This window comes from Solea senegalensis, unplaced genomic scaffold (assembly GCF_019176455.1).
Source record: "Solea senegalensis isolate Sse05_10M unplaced genomic scaffold, IFAPA_SoseM_1 scf7180000015589, whole genome shotgun sequence".
In the NCBI taxonomy this organism is placed as follows: domain Eukaryota; kingdom Metazoa; phylum Chordata; class Actinopteri; order Pleuronectiformes; family Soleidae; genus Solea; species Solea senegalensis.
In genome coordinates, this window is record NW_025321375.1 from 1 (window position 1) to 20,458 (window position 20,458).

Consider the following 20,458-nt stretch of genomic DNA (forward strand, 5'->3'; position numbering starts at 1 on the left):
GTTATATACACTGAGGAATTAGGGAGACGACGAACAAGACACAGGTGAAACAGGTTGGCTAATCACAGAGGGGAAAAGTAAAGTGCACACAGACAAGGGACGAAAAAGACTTCAAAATAAGAGGGAATTTCACAATAAAATGACATTGACAACGGAACATGACGACATGGATGTTGAAATCCCCTACAATTATGATTTGATCTGTCTTAAGCACTAACTCAGATAAGAACTCAGAGAACTCTGATAGGAACTCTGAATAAGGTGCAGGTGGACGATAAACTGTGACTATCATCATTGGTTTCTGTGATTTCCAACTAGGATGAGATAGATTAAGAATAATGATGAATGTCCTGGTTTGGGCTTGGGATTGATTAATAATCTAGTATTAAAAATTGCTGCTGCTACTCCTCCTCCTCCTTGGCCTGAGCTTCATTAATTAAACCAGATTTCGATGAGACTGGTCTTATATTTAATAGTCCACATTTAAAAGTGGTATTCTTGGTCTCTATTTTATTGTTGGTATTGATCTTTATTAAATTAGAATGTCTAACTCCTCTTGTTTGTTATTGATTTATTTACTTTAGTAGGTCGGGGACGGACACACAGACACAGTCTCTACGGGGTTATTAAATGGTGACTGCTTGAAAAGAAGCACAGAGAAGCATGAACGACTGCAACTCTGTGTCCTGGTCTCAGCTCTGGATGGTCATGGGTTTCTGGATCAGAGAGCTGCTCCATCCATGGACGCCGTCTCTCCTCATGAGACCAGGGTTAGACAGATTGTGTTAGCGTGTGTTACTGTAGGCTCATCATCACTGTAGACACTCTCTGTACTGTAGTTGAAATGTTCCTGTCATAGATCACATCATGTCGTCTTCAGTTTGTGTCTCGTCAGGTTCCAGCTGAATAAAGATCAAATCAAATGTAACATATGGTAGAACTGCAGCATTAATCATCATTAATGAAAGGAAAGTCTGTTAAATGATGAATATAAAATGTAATTGTGTTCATTTATTGACTCCTTCACATAAATATCATGTGTTCATATTTCTGCTCAACTGGATTAAAATGGCGGCTGTGCTCTTTGTTTACCCGTTGCCATGGTGAATCATAGCATCAGAGCTCCATTGATGATGGCTTTTTTCATTCCTAACGCACACACTGAACACAGAGTGAACTGAACTAATGCTGATCAGCTGTTCTGAAACCAACAACTGGTCAATCTAGAGTTAAGGTTTTAACTCAGAGTTTGTTGAACCTGCTTTCTGAAACAGGCCCTGGTCTCAACTCTGGATTGTCACGGTGTTGAGTTTCTAATAGACTTCCCTAAACTTCTAGATAAGAGAGCTGCTCCAGCTGCACGGGAGCTGCTGAGGGAGCTAATGCCAGGGGAGTGGCTAACTGACTTAGCTTCTATGGTGCGAAACTGAGTTTCTACCTCACTAAGCCCCGCCTCCAGTGTCTTTATCACTAAAGGAGGCAGAGGAGTAACTCAACATGTGGCACACAACACAGGAGAGAGCAGGAGAAGGAGAAGCCATCGCTGCTAAGCTAACTTGTCACGCTAGCAAAGAAAAACCACAGTACGTGAATCGTGAGAGTGACAGTGAGAGTTTAAGTAGCGGGTGAAAGTATTAACCAATTTACAAAACGAGTGCTTGTTCAGTTCATCGATCGTAATAGTAGATCAATCACAGAGAGAGCAGGAGACACAGCGTAACACCGGTGGAAGAGTATGGTGTTATATTTGGGCCACATTCATGAAGGAACAATGTGAGATTTTGAGCACAGAAAAATATATTTTGCAAGCTTAATACATGTATTTGCATGTTTGCAAATATTCATTTTAACAGTTTAATCAATTTTACTCGTATGTCCTCTCACATCTCAAATCTCAACCTTCTGTGCACGCTCATCTTTACCCGAGCGCTCGCTCATCTTTACCCGAGCGCTCGCTCTTCTTTACCCGAGCGCTCGCTCTTCTTTACCCGAGCGCTCGCTCATCTTTACCCGAGCGCTCGCTCTTCTTTACCCGAGCGCGCACTCAACTTGGCACAGCGTTACAAATGTGCCACAAAATCAACCAATCAGAGACTTTATAAATTTAGACTGGCTGTATTTGTCTCCAATCACAACGCTTCCATAACACGATATTCAGCTTCTTAAATGTGAATCTTTTCTACTTCAGTAGTTCAATCAGCAGTTGCCATGGTTACGAACTAGTAGTTGCAGCAGCTTCAGGTTAGCGGGAGGAGCTAACATGTAGTTGTGCTACGATATTCAATTGGTAGCGAAGCATCAGTGACAGGTGGCTGCCAGCTGATGACCCTGCAGCTGGAGGTGGTTCCACCTACCTGTGTAAAATATATCTTAATTTTTGGGGAACAACAGTTATGGGCAATCATTTGATTGTTAAAAATAATTAAATAATTATGTTTAATAGTTACTTAAATATTTTTGAAAAATAAAGTAAATGTTAATTTTGTAAATTGGGGCACCACCCCGAAAACGAGAAAAGACAATCAATCTACGGTATGTGTTTAAAATCAGTCTACGCAATTCTTATATTCCAATAAAACAATTTTGAAGGAATAGATTTGTGCACTGGCTCTCTGAACCCCGTTTGTCACAGCATACGTGCACAAAAGACACAGAGCGTTTAAGTGAATTATCAATATAACTTAATAATATGGGGCCACACGGTGGTTTAGTGGTTAGCACTCTCGCCTTGCAGCGAGAAGACCCGGGTTCGAGCCCCGGTTGGAACAAGGGCCTTTCTGCATGGAGTTTGCATGTTCTCCCCGTGTGTGCGTGGGTTCTCTCCGGGTTCTCCGGCTTCCTCCCACAGTCCAAAAACATGCAATGTGGGGATTAGGTAAATTGGACACTCCAAATTGACCATAGGAGTGAGTGTGAGAGTGAATGGTTGTTTGTCTCTATCTGTGTGTGGCCCTGCGATGGACTGGCGAACTGTCCAGGGTGTACCCCGCCTATCGCCCGATGTAGCTGAGATTGGCACAGCACCCCCCGCGACCCTCTGGTGGAGGATAAAGCGGTAGATGATGATTGACTGACTGACTTAATAATATGAATTAAGCAACTTGAATCAATCTAGATCAATGAATATCAAAAGCACAATGAAAATCAAGTTATTTGAATTAACAAATGTCACTCACTACAACTAAAAATCACAGTCACTGGTGTTTTATGTTGTTCATAATTTGTGTGATTATTAGTTGTAGTGAGTGACATTTGTTAATTCAAATGACTCAATTTTCATTGTTTCCAAAACACAATCAGGGACAGTAAATGAGTCATTACACACATTATTCTGTGTGTCATTGGATCATGACGTGTGACACTGGCACATTTATAGATTGTTGAAAAAGTGACCAGAATGATTTCAGCACAGTGACAGTGACACTGAACAGCTCCTCTGCTGTGCATCATTGTTCTGATCACTTCCCCTTTGACCTCTCCTCTCTAAAGTGCAGATACAGGCCGTTTCTCAATACTCAAATAAACAAGTACTTACTTGGGAAGTATATACTTGAGAAGTACGCTGGGAGTATATACTTACCAAGTACGGGAGTACACATATAAACATATGTAATCATATATATAACATTAAATCACTTACAATAAAGCTATATTATTTAAAAAAAACATACCACAACTCATGTCGTTATTTATATTCAACACATTTTTAATGTTTTGTAGTCTTTTGTCTTCATATAACAGACCATTGGTGGGATGTTGATGGTGTTGTACAATCTGGTCCTCAGGGACCACTGTCCTGCATGACTTAGATGTTACCCTGCTCTAACACACCTGGATTAAAAAAAATACTAACTAAAATGGATGCAAGATGTGTTGCTGTTCTCGCCGTCGGGATGCTTTACCGGCAGGCCGAAGAGGAGGCTGCTGACCTGAGGAGGAGGATCTGGGAAAGAAGAGCCAGATTGCAGAGGAGGGAGAGGAGGCTTTCCTCTGAGAAAGCGGATAATTCATCATTTCAGGCCGAGGTAACGCTGCTCTGTGCCGGGCACTGTGAGCACTGAGCGTCCTCACAGTGGAGCTGTTCACCTCCGAAAACATCGCTGACAAACTATAAATACTTGATATTTTAATACACAAACCACATTTTTGAATTCTAAATGACTACTTTCTCACCAGTAATGATCTTAAAACTGCGTTCCGCGGTACAAGAACGGTTTTATTTAAGGTTTTTTACTTACAATTGTGCGTTCTGTGTTCCATCATGAAACGCCGAAATGTATTCTGGGATAAATGGCCATCCCAAGTACGCTTATGTCACCTCCGATGCATACTTGGTAAAAATGGACAGAGCGAGAACACTTCCGGGTTTGAGAACCGTCCTCGCTGTTCGCTTACTTGAGAATTGGAACAGCACTTGGACTGAGGCTGATGACGTTTTCACAAGTACGCACAAATACGCACAGGTATGGATATTGAGAAACGGCCACAGTCATCATAGAGTAAACTTACTGAGGAAAAATGACCATCATGCAACTGTGCCCTTTTATCAAAAACAGCAGCACAAAGTTTGACCCTCCTTTCAACTCAAAGGTTGTGGGTTTGTGGGTTTGTGGGTTAAGGGCAAGACCCTTAACCTTGTGTTGCTCCTGACAGTTAATTATAGTTATTATAGTTATTATATCTGGAAAGTATTTAACACTAATTAGCTAACAAATATTACAGATGCAGAAATATGGTGTTCCTTCCCCATAATAATGCAGATCCAAAAACACCAACATTTATAAACAGGAACCAGGTGGAAAAACCATGTAATTCCCATTTTAGTAGGAAAGCTCTTCTTTATTATGTTGCTTTTCAGAAGATCAAAGACTTCTTGCTCTAATCATTTCCAGCAGACTGTACACTGAGAGGTGTAATGCTGCCCTCCACTGTTCAAAGTTCTGAAGTTCGCAATCACTGTTCTAAGTTCTCAGTCTCATCTTCTCGTCCTTCTTTGTTGCGTTCAAAACACCTTAAAGAAAATTGCCTTAATGGCAAGATGACAATTCTTCTCAATATTAAAAACTGATTATAGGGAAAAACCTGAGCGCCCCAGGTCAGCCTGTTGTCCTTTGAATATACTACATGAAAAAAGCATTTTAATTGTCCCGGGAAGTCCAAACTGGCAGAGACCATCTGCATGTCAAAGTAACATCCATCATGTTTATTATGTGCCAGCATCAAAGCTCCTCTTCAAAGACTTCTCTAGTGTTCCATGTCACCTGGAAGGAGTTCGTACATTACAAGATAACCTCTAGTGCTCCACATCAGTTGGAACTCACACGGTTGCATTACTGCTCTCTCTTCTAGTCTTACTTAAAAAAGAACAAATTTCACAACCATGTCACTGCAAAGAATCATATCTTTCTTGATCGGTGACTGTTGTGGAGCACTCAGTCCTCTGTACAAGCGATTGGTAGACAACATCTTTCCAGCAAACCAAAAGAATGGGCTAGTAAAAGCCAACATGGAGAAGCTGACATTCTATGCCTTGTCGGTTCCAGAAGAGCTTGACTGTATTGGCGCTTACCTGTCTAAGAGAATGTCAAAGGATGTGGCTCGACAAAGATACAGGTATGTGTGCATAGCAATGGAAGCGCTGGACCAGCTGCTGATGGCCTGTCGCTCTCAGAGCATCAACCTGTTTGTGGAGAGTTTCCTGAAGATGGTGCGTGAGGTGCTAGAGTCGGACAAACCTAGCCTACAGATCCTAGGAACCAATTCCTTTGTGAAGTTTGCCAATATACAAGAGGACAACCCCTCCTACCACCGCTGTTACCATTTTTTTGTGTCACGTTTCAGTGACATGTGCCACTTTAGCGACGAGGACCCCGATATCTGCTTCAAGATTCGCATGGCAGGTATCAAGGGTCTAAATGGAGTAGTGAGGAAGACGGTGAATGACGACCTACAGACCAATATCTGGGACCCTGAGCTCATGGACAAGATTGTCCCCTCTCCCTACTTTTCAACCTGCAGAGTGGAGAATGCACAGAGAACCACTCCCCTTCGCTGCTGCGGATGTCAGAGAAAGAAAAGAGGGGCTTGGTGGAGTTGACAGAGTGCTGCTTTAGAGAGCTTCTGAGACGAGCTGCCTATGGCCAAATCAAGAATGTCATCACACCCATGCTAATGCACTTAGATAACCATTCTCTATAGGAGGGGACAACCTTTGCAGTGCATTGCTTCAAAATCATTATGTACTCCATCCGATCTCAGCACTCTCACTTGGTCATCCAGCAGCTTCTTGGTCACCTGGCTGCTCACAGCAAGAACTCAGCCACAGTGTGAGCTGGAATCATAGAGGTCTTGCTGGAGGCAGCTGCCATCGCAGCCAGCTGCTCTGTTGGTCTCACAGTGTTGGAGATTTTCAACACTTTGGTGCAGCAGCTTCATTTGAGTGTTGACTATGAGTTGACATGTTCATATGACGGCAGTAGCAGATCACCAACGCTCAGGGAGAGGCTGTCATCCGTACCATCAGTTCATTTGCCAACACTCTGCCAGCTTACCAGAGGTCAGAGGTCATGCTCTTCATTATGGGCAAAATCCCTGGTATTCACACAGCCATGCCATCCACAGGCTCAGGGCCTGAGGGTACCAGGATGATTCAAGTCATGTTACTTAAGTCCTTAGTCCAGGTGACAGCAAGTTTCCATACCACCAACATGCTGAAAACCCAGCTAAGCTCTTACCTGGAGCCACTGCTGTCCGTGTCTCTCACCAAGGATCCAGAGGTGCAACTGTTGGCACTCCAAATACTTATTAGTCTCATGGATTGGCATGACAACAGGTCCAAGCTCCTCAGCATGAGCAGCATCCTGGACATATCTGTGCTCAAGATCAAAGTGGTCAAGTGTTCCAGACAAGATAACTTATTCATGAAAGGTCACGGCCAGCAGCTTTACCAACACATCTACTTGGCGTGCAAGGAGCAGAGCAATGGTAGGCAGCATTACGAGAACCTTTTTGCTTTGTTTGCCATTTTGAGTGTGGAGCTGGCAAATCCAGAGGTGGTTCTGGACCTCGTTCGCCGGACAGTTGCATTGCAGGACCTGGCACTGTCAACTGACGAGGATCTGCCTATTTACAATCGCTGTGTTATTCATTCCCTGACTGCCGCTTACTTCAACCTTATTTGCCAGCTCACCACTATTCCAGCCTTTTGCAAGTATATACACGAGGTTATTAAGGTCATGCAGGTAAATAGCCCTCACCTTTTACCCGAGGGTGTCTTCACGTACAACCCCAAGCTGCCTGCCTCACTGGAGAATGTGGAAGGGGATGTTTTATTTCTCCAGTCAAAAATCTCTGAAGTCCTTGGGGGTGGTGGTTATAACACAGAGAGACTTTCTATACCTTTCATTCCTCAGTACACAGATGATGATCCATTGGTGAAACTGTCTCACAGGTGGAGTTAGAGTCTAGAAATAGTCCAGAGAAAGAAGAGAGGAGAGTGACAGAGGAGATCACATTCAAAGCCTTGAAAAATGTCATTGTGGGCAGTGTGGATATGGAGGAGCAGGACAGAGAGTGGAGGAGACAAGTGATGGAGAAGTTTCAGAGGGCCCCCTTTAAGGAAATAGCTGCACATTGTGGTCCAAGGGCCACACAACTGCATAGGAGACTAAATCAAATCTTAGAGATCACAATTAGACCTCCACCCAGTCCTGCTGGAACCATGTTATCAAGTCATGGCCAAAGTCAAAGATCATCTGTACCCATCCATGACATGACTTTGTACTAAACCAGAAAGTCAACTGAGGTGTTGAATAAGTATTGTACACACTTTAATGGCTGTAAAGTTGTTAACCACATCATTTAGAAGAGATATTCAGCAATAACAAATGTTGTATCCAGGCCACTTTAAAACATTTTTTTAACTTAGTCATCTGAAATGACAACTTTTTCACTCAGCGGGCAGAACTTTAGGCCATCCTGAACAAAACCACCCACAGCCACCTATCTCTCTGTCTGTATGCATGTACTGTATTTACACACAATTTACACAATATGTTTTTTGTTTGTTTGTTTGCTTGCTTTTTAAATAATGATTTAATTATTAAGTTTGATTCAATTATTGGAATTAAATTATTCAATTGTTCAAAATTGATTAAATAATCAATTAATAACCAAATTGGAGCACCATGTCACGAACAGCACTGGACCCAGATGCAATACGGTGGTAAGAAACAGTCTTTATTCTTACACAGGAAAAACAACGCGGGACACACGATGGAGATCCTCAAATATACATGAGAAACGCAGGCGTGGGATCAACGTGGGACTGGACAAAGAGTGCAGAAAAATCCACTGAAAGTTCAGACAGAGTCTCTGAAGCAAACATGTGAGTCATCACTGCACGGCTGAGTGAAACTGCGGTGACTTTATTTTATACGCGACACACTCACACACACTAATGTCTAGTGACTTCACACCACACTTCTGTAGTTGTTGGAGATTAACCCACATTTTTAGGATTGTTAAGTAGTTAATTCATCTACAATTCATCTACAAGCTGTTCGGCTTGATTTGTGTGTGGGAGGTCTCTTCCTGTGACGGGACTCAGCGGCCGTCAGTCTGACCAATCATCGCATAGTATCTGCTTTTAAGCACGCTTGGAACCTCGTCTAACCAGGTACTAGGCTAGTGGAAACACTACTTAAACCATGCCGTGGTGAGGCGAGGCGAGTAGAGCCGGTGGGAATGTGCCATTACACACACAAACAGAATAAGCAGACAGACATACCGGTTTTTAGGACTTGCTGGCATTTTAGGACTTGCTGGTGTCCTAAAACCGCCAGAAAGTCCCAAAACTTGGGACTTGCTGGCGATCATGTTTTAGGACTTGCTGGCGTTTTAGGACTTGATGGGGTTTTAGGACTTGCTGGCATTTTAGGACTTGATGGCGTTTTAGGACTTGATGACGTTTTAGGACTTGCTGGCGTTTTAGGACTTGATGGTGTTTTAGGGACTTGCTGGCCTTTTAGGACTTGATGGCTTTGGGACTTGATGGTGTTTTGGGACTTGTTGGCGTTTTGGGACTTGCTGGCGTTTTAGGACTTGATGGCTATTGGGACTTGCTGGCGTTTTAGGACTTGCTGGTGTTTTAGGACTTGCTGGCTTTTAGGACTTGATGGCTTTTAGGACTTGCTGGTGTCTTGTCTAACCAGGTACTAGGCTAGTGGAAACACTACTTAAACCATGCGTGTGGCGAGTAAAAGCGGTGAGAATGTGCCATTACACACACAAACAGAATAAGCAGACAGACATACGGTTTTAGGACTTGCTGGCGGTTTAGGACACCAGCAGGTCCTAAAAAGCGCCAGCAAGTCCCAAAACTTGGGACTTGCTGGCGATCATGTTTAGGACTTGCTGGCGTTTAGCACTTGATGGCGTTTAGGACTTGATGGCGTTAGGACTTGCTGGTGTCTTAGGACTTGATGGTTTTAGGACTTGCTGGTGTTTTAGGACTTGATGGTGTTTTAGGACTTGCTGGTGTTTTAGGACTTGCTGGCGTTTTAGGACTTGCTGGCGTTTTAGGACTTGTTGGCGTTTTAGGACTTGTTGGCGTTTTAGGACTTGCTGGTGTTGTAGGACTTGCTGGTGTTTTAGGACTTGCTGGCATTTTGGGACTTGCTGGTGTGGGACTTGCTGGCGTTTGGGACTTGCTGGCTTTAGGACTTGATGGACTTGCTGGTGTCTTAGGACTTGATGGCGTTTTAGGACTTGCTGGTGTTTTAGGACTTGATGGTGTTTTAGGACTTGCTTTAGGACTTGATGGTGTTTAGGACTTGCTGGTGTTTTAGGACTTGCTGGCGTTTTAGGACTTGTTGGCGTTTTAGGACTTGCTGGCATTTTAGGACTTGCTGGTGTTGTAGGACTTGCTGGTGTTTTAGGACTTGCTGGCATTTTGGGACTTGCTGGCGATTGGGACTTGGCATTTTAGGACTTGATGGTGTTTTAGGACTTGCTGGCGTTTTAGGACTTGCTGGCATTTTAGGACTTGATGGTGTTTAGGACTTGCTGGCGTTTAGGACTTACTGGCGTTTAGGACTTGCTGGTGTTGTAGGACTTGCTGGTGTTTTAGGACTTGCTGGCTTTTGGGACTTGCTGGTATTGGGACTTGCTGGCGTTTTAGGACTTGCTGGCGTTTTAGGACTTGATGGCGTTTAGGACTTGCTGACATTTAGGACTTGCTGGCGTTTTAGGACTTGATGGTGTTTTAGGGACTTGCTGGCCTTTTAGGACTTGCTGGTGTTTTGGACTTGATGGTGTTTTAGGACTTGCTGGTGTTTTAGGACTTGCTGGCCTTTTGGACTTGATGGTGTTTTAGGACTTGCTGGCCTTTTAGGACTTGCTGTTGATGGTGTTTGGGACTTGCTGGTGTTTTAGGACTTGATGGTGTTTTAGGACTTGCTGGTGTTTTAGGACTTGATGGTGTTTTAGGACTTGCTGGTGTTTTAGGACACTCTTTTTAGCTCCACATACTGTGAACCAGGCATTATTTTCATTAGCTCTAATGTGCTGGAGTTCAGAGTTTTGGAATATTTCAATTCTCAATTCTGTCAAATATTTAAAAAGCATTTTTTTAAAACTTATCAATAGACAACATAGATACATTGAACTGATGCAAATGAAAAGGAAACACATGTTGACTGGTCAGGGTTAAACTGTTAGATATGTAATACATAATGTAATAAAGGTTATGGATATTATTAACATTGTAGATGAATACTCTTGGATTAAAGACACATTATGTTAAATGTTGAAACAGCTCGTCACAGGTTCAGGACGTTAGGACTGAAAAATCACACCATCATCGTTGGAGTTCTGTCACAGATCTGTTGAAGCAGCGTCTCACACACACACACACACAGTGTCTCAAACACACGCACACACACACACACACACACACACACACCCTCACACACACGCACACACACACACACTCACGCCGCACACACACACACGCACACACACACACTCACACACACTCATCACATTCACCACCTGTTGAGAGAAGACGACAGAGAGTCAGAGTCAGAGTCAGTGATGCAGCTCAGATGTGGAATAATAACATCACATGTTACAACAGCTCACATTCACTCGTTCACCAAACACTGGTTGTTTGGAGTTGTGTGAAAACAAATCAACAGAAGTATTTGGACTATTATGAAGTATTCAAATACATTCACAGTATTTTCATATGGAGTTTTGCAGCTTTAACAGCTTCAACTCTTCTTGGAAGACTTTGCTCAACACTTTGAAGTGTTTCTGTGACAATTAGTGTCCATTCATTGTGTCGAGCATTGATGAGGTCACACACTGATGCTGGACCACAAGGTCTGGCTCTTAATCTCTGTTCCAGTTCATCCCAAAGGTGCTGGATGGGGTTAAAGGTCAGGGCTCATGTCTTTATAGTGGTTGCTTTGTCCACTGGGACACAGTCATGTTGGAGTAGAAATGTCTGCGTCTGCTGAACTTCAGATTGTCCTTCACTGAGAGAAGAGGCCGAGAGTCCAAAGCCCCATTGAAACACGTCAATTCAAATACTTTTGTCCATATAGTGCATCTATAGTGCTGCAGGAACTACTCCTCACCAGCAGGGGTTGCTGTTTCTTTATGTTCATCTCTGTTGACATGGAAGTCAAGGTCACATGTTCAGCTGTGGCCTTAAATGCGTACTCTGTGTACTTTGATGGAAAGTATTTGTTAGTAGATATATTTCAGGGACATTTGGTTTTTTGATTGAATTGTTGTTGCCACTGTTTCATGTTGCCTCACACACACACACACACACACACACATGGTGACGATACTCAAGTCACTCATTTGCATATTTCTTCAGGAAAAAGTTGTGTTTATATTCTGTTCATGCAGAATTTGTCTATAAACCTTAAACCAGAGACAACTTTGATTTTGACTCATGTTACAGAGTCTTGGAGGCGGAGCTTTAACCTGAGGTCCAACAGAAAGGGGCGGGCTTTGTCACTCCAGTGTTCATGTTTACAGCAGAGTCACTATCATGTCTGTGTCTGCAGCCTCTTCATGTTATTTGATATAATGTGAATGTAAATAACTTTCTCGTGGTTTTATGTGGTTTACACTTGAAGGTGTTTGTGGAAGACTTTTAAAAAAAGGTCAATGAAGTCTACTTTCTGGGAAATTGTCCTCATTTTTGACCGAAAAATTGAAGAAAACTAACTCTAACATTGTCTTAAAAGAAGAGAATGACAACTTCATGTAAGCTTTAATAAACAGTAACAAACAAACAGTTTGAATGAAATCCCTGCTGCTCCTGCTTCACTACTGCTGTGTTTAAAACACAAAGGTCAAATTCACTCTCTCTGTACTTACGTACTTACACTAACTCTTAGTTTGTTTCATGTCTTTTTCATTTGTTTCCATGTCTTGTCACTAGTTCTCCTGTCATCTTTCTTCCATGCAATCAACTCATTTCCCTCACCTGCTTTTCCATTGGCTCATTAGTCCCTCAGTGATTATATAGCAGCCCATTTTCAGATGGTCTTGTGTTGGTTTTTTGCTCCAGCATTTCTAGTTAGTCTTCTTGTTCTGATGTGTTTGCCTGTTTGTGACTGATTTCCTGCTTTTGGACTTAGTAATCTGCGTTTTCCTGCCTCGTTGTCGTGCTTTTGGGTTCTCCCTTGCCAAGGTGTCAATTCTTAAAGTCAGAGAAGACTCACTTTCATTTCTTTGCTTGTGATAAAGATCATTTCTTGATATTTTGCTCATTTCTTCATGCTTTTGTCAGAGTTTGAAGGAAAATGACGTTCCAGTCTGAAAGTGGCTACTTTGACGTTTTCTAACCAAACAAGATGTGCTGCTGTTTTTACAGTGTATGATACAGTGGATCTATAATCTGTGATGAAGTCAAACTACAAACAGCTGATGGACGCTCATCATGTGAGGCGCTCAGCTCTAGTCTGTGAGTAGCAGCAGCTCGTGGCTCGTCTGTTGTCTCTCTGTGTCTTTGTGTCCAATCATGAAGTCTGTCACTATTGTGCTGTCACAGCTTCACTGAGGAAACACTGATGTTTGTCTGACTGTGATTAGAACAACACTCTACTCACAACAGAGTCTCCAGTCTGTAGTCTGGACTCTTCTGAAGATCACGCAGAGGCTTCACTGCTGAATCCTGCAGCTCGTTATCACTCAGGTACAGGTCTCTCAGGTGTGAGGGGTTGGACTTCAGAGCTGAGACCAGAGAAGAACAGCTGATCTCTGTCAAACTGCAGCCCAACAACCTGAATAAAGAATAAAAGTGTTTTGTTCAGCAGGTGAATTTTAATGTGTGAGTCAAATATCAGCTGTGAGGATGAAAATGTATCTGAACATTTTCTACAGTGTATTTAGAAAGCATGAGTCATGTGACTGTGAGACACACGAGTGTGTGAAGGTTCAGTTCAAGTGAACGTGAAGAATAAAGACGTTTGACGCAAAGAAACAGCAGCAAAATGACAAAGAAGTCACAGGTGAATTTCAACACAGCCTCACTTTTCACATCAAGTTCAACTCAATGAAATGAATCAATGATAAGAAGCAGAAACAGGTGGAGTCTGTGTGCAGGCTGTACACTGAGAGGTTCAATACTGCCCTCTACACTTCAAAGTCCTGAATCACACTTCTTCTCAACATCTTTACAATTCTATATTTTACACTTGATTTGATTCTTTGATTCATCTGTGTTTAGTAAACCAGCTTAAAGGTGCATTACCACCACCTTTATTGCTGCAAAGAATTCTGGGACACGGCCGTCCGCCAAACATACACCAGATGACGAGTCATGTGACAGTTGGGACACGCCCACGTCACGGTGCTGTGACACATGTTGACAACATCTGGACCATGAGTCCACACTTGGAGGATCCAGCCTTATGAACTGAGACACAGCTGATTTGAAGATGAGAGGAAGCTCCTGTTTGTTTGTAAATAGTCACAGCTGTGACATCATCAACAACACTCATTCTGATTGGCTACATGTGAACGTGTCAGAGGAGAAAGTGAAAAACATCAAGTTCAGTCAGAAAAGGTCAAAGCTGCGACTGACGTGAAAACTACAGCGACTGAAACACTTTAGAAAACAAAAAACACGTCAGCTGTGAAAAGATCCTGATTCTACATCTGAGGGAAGAAAAAGTGGAAACATGGAACAACCATCACTGATTCAACTCATGTGACAACATGAATGACTTTCAGTTGTGGATGCAACATCTGACATTTACAACAGTAACAGAGAGTCAGTGAACTCACCCCAGAGTCTCCAGTCTACAATGTGGACTCTCCAGTCCAGAACACAGCAGCTTCACTCCTGAATCCTGCATATAGTTCAGACTCAAGTCCAGGTCTCTCAGGTGTGAGGGGTTGGACTTCAGCGCTGAGGCCAGAGAAGAACAGCTGATCTCTGTCAAAGTGTATTCCCTCAACCTGAATAAAGAATAAAATATGAGACTTTAGACAAATTTGCTGCTTGAAACCAGTAGTATTGTTATTATTATTAATATGATACTATAATTAAAGTTGATATCAGTCTAATGTTTATGTCTCATTAATAGAACATCAATAACATTGTAGTTGTATACAAATGTCATAAGTCCTGTTTAAACTTAGAAGCTGACACAACTGTTATATTTCTGCTCCTGGTCTCTCTGTTCTGTCTCTACCTCACCTCCCTCTTTCACTTTCTCTCCCCCTCCTCTCCTCTGTCCTCCATTTTGTCCTTTCACCACAACTGGTCGAGGCAGATGCTGCACATGTTTGAGTCTGGTTCTGTCACATTTTCTCTCCACTGCCCCCTAGTGGGGCCACACGGCTGTGTAGTGGTTAGCACTCTCGCCTTGCAGCGAGAAGACCCGGGTTCGAGCCCCGGTTGGAACAAGGGCCTTTCTGCATGGAGTTTGCATGTTCTCCCCGTGTGTGCGTGGGTTCTCTCCGGGTTCTCCGGCTTCCTCCCACAGTCCAAAAACATGCAGTGTGGGGATAGGTAAATTGGACACTCTAAATTGACCATAGGAGTGAGTGTGAGAGTGAATGGTTGTTTGTCTCTATCTGTGTGGCCCTGCGATGGACTGGCGAACTGTCCAGGGTGTACCCCGCCTATCGCCCGATGTAGCTGAGATTGGCACGGCACCCCCCGCGACCCTCTGGTTGAGGATAAAGCGGTAGATGATGACTGACTGACTGACTGACTGCCCCCTAGTGTTTGTTCATTGTGTGAACTGTTGGTTTCTCTTGTCTTTCTGTCTTATCATGAACAGTTCAAAACAAGAATCACAACCAGCTGACAAATCTTCACTTTCGTCATTTAAAACATCTCCAGTAACAAACTGAGAAGAATGAGAAGAACTGACTTCTGTGTGTATTTGATAAACAAACCATGAATCATCACTGACTGATGATGTTATTGATCATGTCTGAACTCACCGAGCCTTCCTGCAGTTCCTCACAGCTGGAATCAGTCTCTGTCTCCCCTGGTCTGATGTGTTGTACTTTTCCAGGTCCAACTCATCCAGAACCTCCTCAGACATCTGCAGCATGTAGGCCAGAGCTGAGCAGTGGATCTCAGAGAGTTTCTGTCCTCTGTTCTCTGACTTCATGAACTCTTGGATCTCCTGATGCACTGATTGGTCGTTCATCTCTGTCAGACAGTGGAAGATGTTGATGCTTCTGTCAGGTGAGATGTTCTTTGTGTTCATCTTCTTCAGGTTCTCAATGACCCTCTGGATGATTTCTGGACTGTTCTGAGTCTGACCCAGCAGACCTCCTAAGTGTCTGTGGTTGGACTCCAGACAGAGTCCATGAAGGAAGCGAACAAACAGGTCCAGGTGACCATTTTCACATTGAAGGGATTTCTCCATGGCTCCTTTCAGGAACACATCCAGAGAAGTGTAACCACCATCATCATCATCTTCATCATCATCACCATCAACTTCTTGTCTGAAGAAGTTCTTCAGGACCTTTTTCTTCCTGTTGGTGAAACAGTGGAACATGTAGACTGCAGCCAGAAACTCCTGGACGCTTAGATGAACAAAGCAGTAGACTGATTTCTGGAAGATCACACTCTCTCTTCTGAAGATCTCTGTACAAACTCCTGAGTACACCGAGGCTTCTGTCACACTAAGACCACACCGCTCCAGGTCTTCTTGGTAGAACATGATGTCTCCTTTGTGCAGATGTTCAAAGGCCAGCCTCCCCAGCTTCAGAAGAAAGTCCCTGTCTGCCTCCATCAGCTCCCGTGGACTCATCTCATGTCCTTTATCGTACTTGTTCTTCTTCCTCTTGGTTTGAACCAGCAGGAAGTGTGAGTACAGGTCTGTCAGGGTCTTGGGCAGCTCTCCTCTCTGCGCTGTGGTCAACATGTGCTCCAGAACTGTAGCACTGATCCAGCAGAAGACTGGGACTTGACACATGATGTGGAGGCTCCTGGACATCTTGATGTGTGAGATGATTCTGCTGGAAAGATCTTCAGTTCTGGATCTCTTCCTGAAGTATTCGTCCTTCTGGTCGTCAGTGAAGCCTCGTACTTCTGTTACCCTGGCAACACATGTAGGAGGGATCTGATTGGCCGCCGCAGGTCGAGAAGTTATCCAGACGAGAGCCGAGGGAAGCAGATTCCCCTGGATGAGGTTGATCAGCAGCACGTTGACTGATGACCTGTGTGTGACGTCAGAAACCAGCGTCCTGCTGCTGAAGTCCAGTGAGGGTCTGCTTTCATCCAGGCCGTCAAAGATGAACAAAGGTTTACAGACAGCGAGCTCCTCTGCTCTGACCTTCTCTAATGTTGGATAGAAAACATGGAGCAACGTGAGAAGACTGTGCTGCTGATCTCTGATCAGGTTCAGCTCCCTGAACGAGAGGACAATCAGCAGATTCACATCCTGGTTTTCCAAACCCTCGGCCCAGTCCAGAGTGAACTTCTGCACCGAGAAGGTTTTTCCAACACCAGCGACACCGTTGGTCAGGACGACTCTGATTCTCCCCTGCTGGTCAGGTAAGGCTTTAAAGATGTCGCAGCACTTGATGGGAGTGTCCTGGACCATCTTCTTCTTGGAGGTCGTCTCCAGCTGCATCACCTCATGTTGAGTATTGACCTCTTCACTCTGTCCCTCTGTGATGTAGAGCTCAGTGAAGATCCTGTTAAGGAGGGTTCTACTTCCTGTTCCTTTAGTTCCTTCAGTCACATGTTCAAATCTGCTCCTCAGAATGATCTTATGTTCATCTAGAACCTTCTGCAGACCAACATCTGCTGAAAGACAAGAGACAAAGAATGTGAGCAGCTGAGGATTATTTTCATCAGTGTCATGTTTTTCTGTGACGTTGTTGTTTTATGTTGTTTGTTGTCAAATGAAAAACTACATTTTCACTGTAATGACTTGAATAACTTTATTCTGAAAGACTGAATCATTCTAGAAGAACTGTGATGATTGTGAAGGAAAGAGTATCATCTGCATACAAGAGAACAATCATGAGAGAAAAGCAGCAAAATGAGGGGAAACCTTCATTTCTTCAACCTGCAGGGGGCAGCAGAGAGTTAAACTCCATCATGAGTCACATTTTTAACTTTTAAACAGTTTTCTCCTGTTTTTCCATTTCTAAAGTCTGCTAGTGCTGATGAGAGCTGCTCTCCTTATGAGTCTTACTCACGGATGCTCTGTGGTCCACGTCCTGTCCTGGGTCTTTTCCCACACTGGGGACAGCAGGAGTCTCCTGGTGGACCAGACTGGTCCAAGTATGAGGAGATGCAGCGTCTGCAGAACTGGTGACCGCAGCTAGTGGTGACTGGATCCTTCAGGACGTCCTGACAGCAGGACGTCTGCTCGTCCACAGAAACAGCAAACTTGTGTCTGTGGAGACATTTCTTTATCACTGACATGTCAGGGACAGGTGGGCATGTCTCTGTGAAGACATCTGTTTATTACTGACAAGTCAGGGACAGCTAGACATGTCTCTGTGGAGACATTTCTTTATCACTGACTGTCGGGGACAGGTGGACATGTGTCTGTCGAAACATTTCTTTATCACTGACACGTCGGGGACAGGTGGACATGTGTCTGTCGAGACATTTCTTTATTACTGACATGTCAGGGACAGGTGGACATGTGTCTGTGGAGACATTTCTTTATCACTGACACGTCAGGGACAGGTGGACATGTCTCTGTGAAGACATCTTTACAGCTTTGTCTCACAGTGGTTCTGATGGACTGTTGTAAAGGTCTAACCCTGAGGCTCATCCTCACACTCTCTCTGACTCGTCAATGGTTTGACTCATTGATCCGTTTCATCAGATTCTGAATCAGTTCAGTTCAGTCTGTTGCTCACACACACATTTAGTTCTTCTTCCTTCACAAAAGTCCAGTCAAATTCAATTTGAACCACAAATAAAAGAAATGAGCTGTTGATGTGAAGCTGCTTTCAGAGCTGCTCTGAAGTTTGGACGTTTCCCTCCAACAGATGGAGGTTATTTCTTATCTTAATTCAAGAGTATATCATATTGATTTGAGAGCATTATTTATTGAGTCTCTTACTTTGTCTCTGAGGCTCCAGGTTCATGACTGAAGTGTAAAGGTTTGTCCATAGACCAGTCACTCTTCACAGACAGACCGCTGGGTCCTGGAGACTCTGCTCTCTGTCTCTGGTTCTGACCTCTGCAAACACAAACATCACATGATCTCTGATGATGTCTTTGTTTAGACACTTTGATCACAAACAGATTTCAGGTTTACAGCCTGTGGTCGCTGATCTTTGTGTAAAGATTGATCCTCTACAGCAGCGGTGCCAAACTAGCAGTCCACGGGCCATATGCGGCCCCTCAATTGATTATATGCGGTCCCCCCACTAAAATATCATGTTATAATACAAACATGGCCCACGACCTCACCTTGTTTTAAACACAGTGTGTAGCTGAGGCACAGCAGCCTGCGAGGTGATAGAATATATGTTTTTATAACAGTAATAATAAGACATTCGCTCATAATGATCACATTATCAAATTTATTACATACAACATTCAATTACATATATAAATAAGCTTGTTAGGGACCGAGCCACGAATGGCAGTGGCTGAAATGGCTCCTGGTACAAATTTGTGTGAGGAAAGCATTGTTATTCTCTAAAGTTTTTTTGTGATCAAATTTTATTTAAATAATAATAATAATAAATAAATTTATTTTATTTTATTTTAAGAAACAACAAAAGAAAAATATAGATAAGTATATGCACTTACAAAATTAGAACATAAAATATAAATTCACATACAGACCTATACATATAAACAGATACATATGAATAAACAACAACCTAAAACAAACAAAAAAAAATAATATATATATATAAAAAAATAAATAAATAAGTAAAAAAAAACACAGTCCCAAAAATATCAAGAAAAAGAAAAAGAAAAACCCACACTCCCCCTGGATCCAAAACTTCATATCATTCAAACTATACCGGCAACCCACAGAGGACAGTTAAGAGTGAATTCCAAACCTCTAATGCCGATTCTTTTGCTCCGTGGACCCTAGCTGTCGACAGCTCCAAATAAACAATATCCAAGTATGTTAAAAAAAAACAAGTTTTTCTTGCAGCCGTTAGACCAGCCAACAATGCTCTTCTCTTGTCCAGTGTCAACCCCAGCCTTGACAAATCATTCAGAATGAGTGTGACAGGCGAACAGGGCAATCTGATCTTAAACAACTTCGAGAGGTTAACGGCAACCAACTTCCAAAAGGCAGCCATTTGGGGACACTTCCAAAACATGTGAAAATAAGTGCCAATCACTTTGGAAGAACAAAAAGTACACAAAGGATCATTAATAACCTACATCAAATGAAGCTTCCTAGGAGTTAAATAAACCCTATGAATAAAATTATAATGTATTTGTTGACGATCAGAATTTCTGGATGCTAAGCCCACATCCATCCACACCAATCAAACATAGGTTCCAAATCTGGAACATCTCTCCTCCACATTGTGTCCAACGCCAGAGGACTGTAAGAATGCTGCAGTAAGAACCAGTAGAATCTCGATACAAAACCACTTGTGCCCCCCACAGAGTGAAACACTTTAAGAAGTGGATGTGGTGTTCTGTAAAGGGACACCAATGTCTTTCAAAGAAGATCTCAGCTGCAAAGAAAAGAAAAAGGAGGTACGTGGTATACCATGCTTAATACATATGTCCTGAAAAGTAAGAAGCCCCTCTTCACCATCAATATCACCAAGTGTATAAATATTTTTATTTTCCCAATCAGGAAACCGAATAGGACGACCGCCAATCAACAGTCTCTTGTTGTTAAATATTGGAGAGTGCGGGCCCCAGCTACAAGAACAGTTAGCTAATTTCTCCACCCTCCTCCACATCGATAACAAATATGAAATCATAGGACCAAATCTCAAACGGCAGTGA

At 43.0% G+C, this 20,458-nt stretch overlaps 1 protein-coding gene and 1 pseudogene across 1 annotated transcript; one reads left to right on the top strand and one right to left on the bottom strand.

The window, feature by feature from the left end:
- The first annotated feature begins 5,406 nt into the window (after positions 1 to 5,406).
- LOC122762360 lies at positions 5,407 to 7,786 on the top strand (annotated as a pseudogene).
- A 5,249-nt stretch (positions 7,787 to 13,035) lies between these two features.
- LOC122762359 (NLR family CARD domain-containing protein 3-like) lies at positions 13,036 to 19,210 on the bottom strand. Its single transcript, XM_044017556.1, has 6 exons — positions 18,938 to 19,210; positions 18,585 to 18,704; positions 17,699 to 17,903; positions 15,484 to 17,321; positions 14,314 to 14,487; positions 13,036 to 13,307 (listed from the first exon to the last, which is right to left on the bottom strand). Exons 1-6 carry the CDS (start codon positions 19,021 to 19,023, stop codon positions 13,130 to 13,132), a joined length of 2,601 nt encoding a protein of 866 aa, XP_043873491.1. The 5' UTR covers positions 19,024 to 19,210; the 3' UTR covers positions 13,036 to 13,129.
- Positions 19,211 to 20,458: the final 1,248 nt, after the last annotated feature.

Excerpts from the sequence above, each read along its gene's own strand:
- LOC122762359 (XM_044017556.1), bottom strand. The coding sequence starts at position 19,023 with ATGTCTTATTATTACTGTTATAAAAACATATATTCTATCACCTCGCAG. Across the intron at positions 17,904-18,584 it reads CCTGGAGCCTCAGAGACAAA|ACACAAGTTTGCTGTTTCTG; the intron begins GTAAGAGACTCA and ends ATGTCTCCACAG. Across the intron at positions 17,322-17,698 it reads GACCACAGAGCATCCGTGAG|GTCTCTTGTCTTTCAGCAGA; the intron begins TAAGACTCATAA and ends CTCACATTCTTT.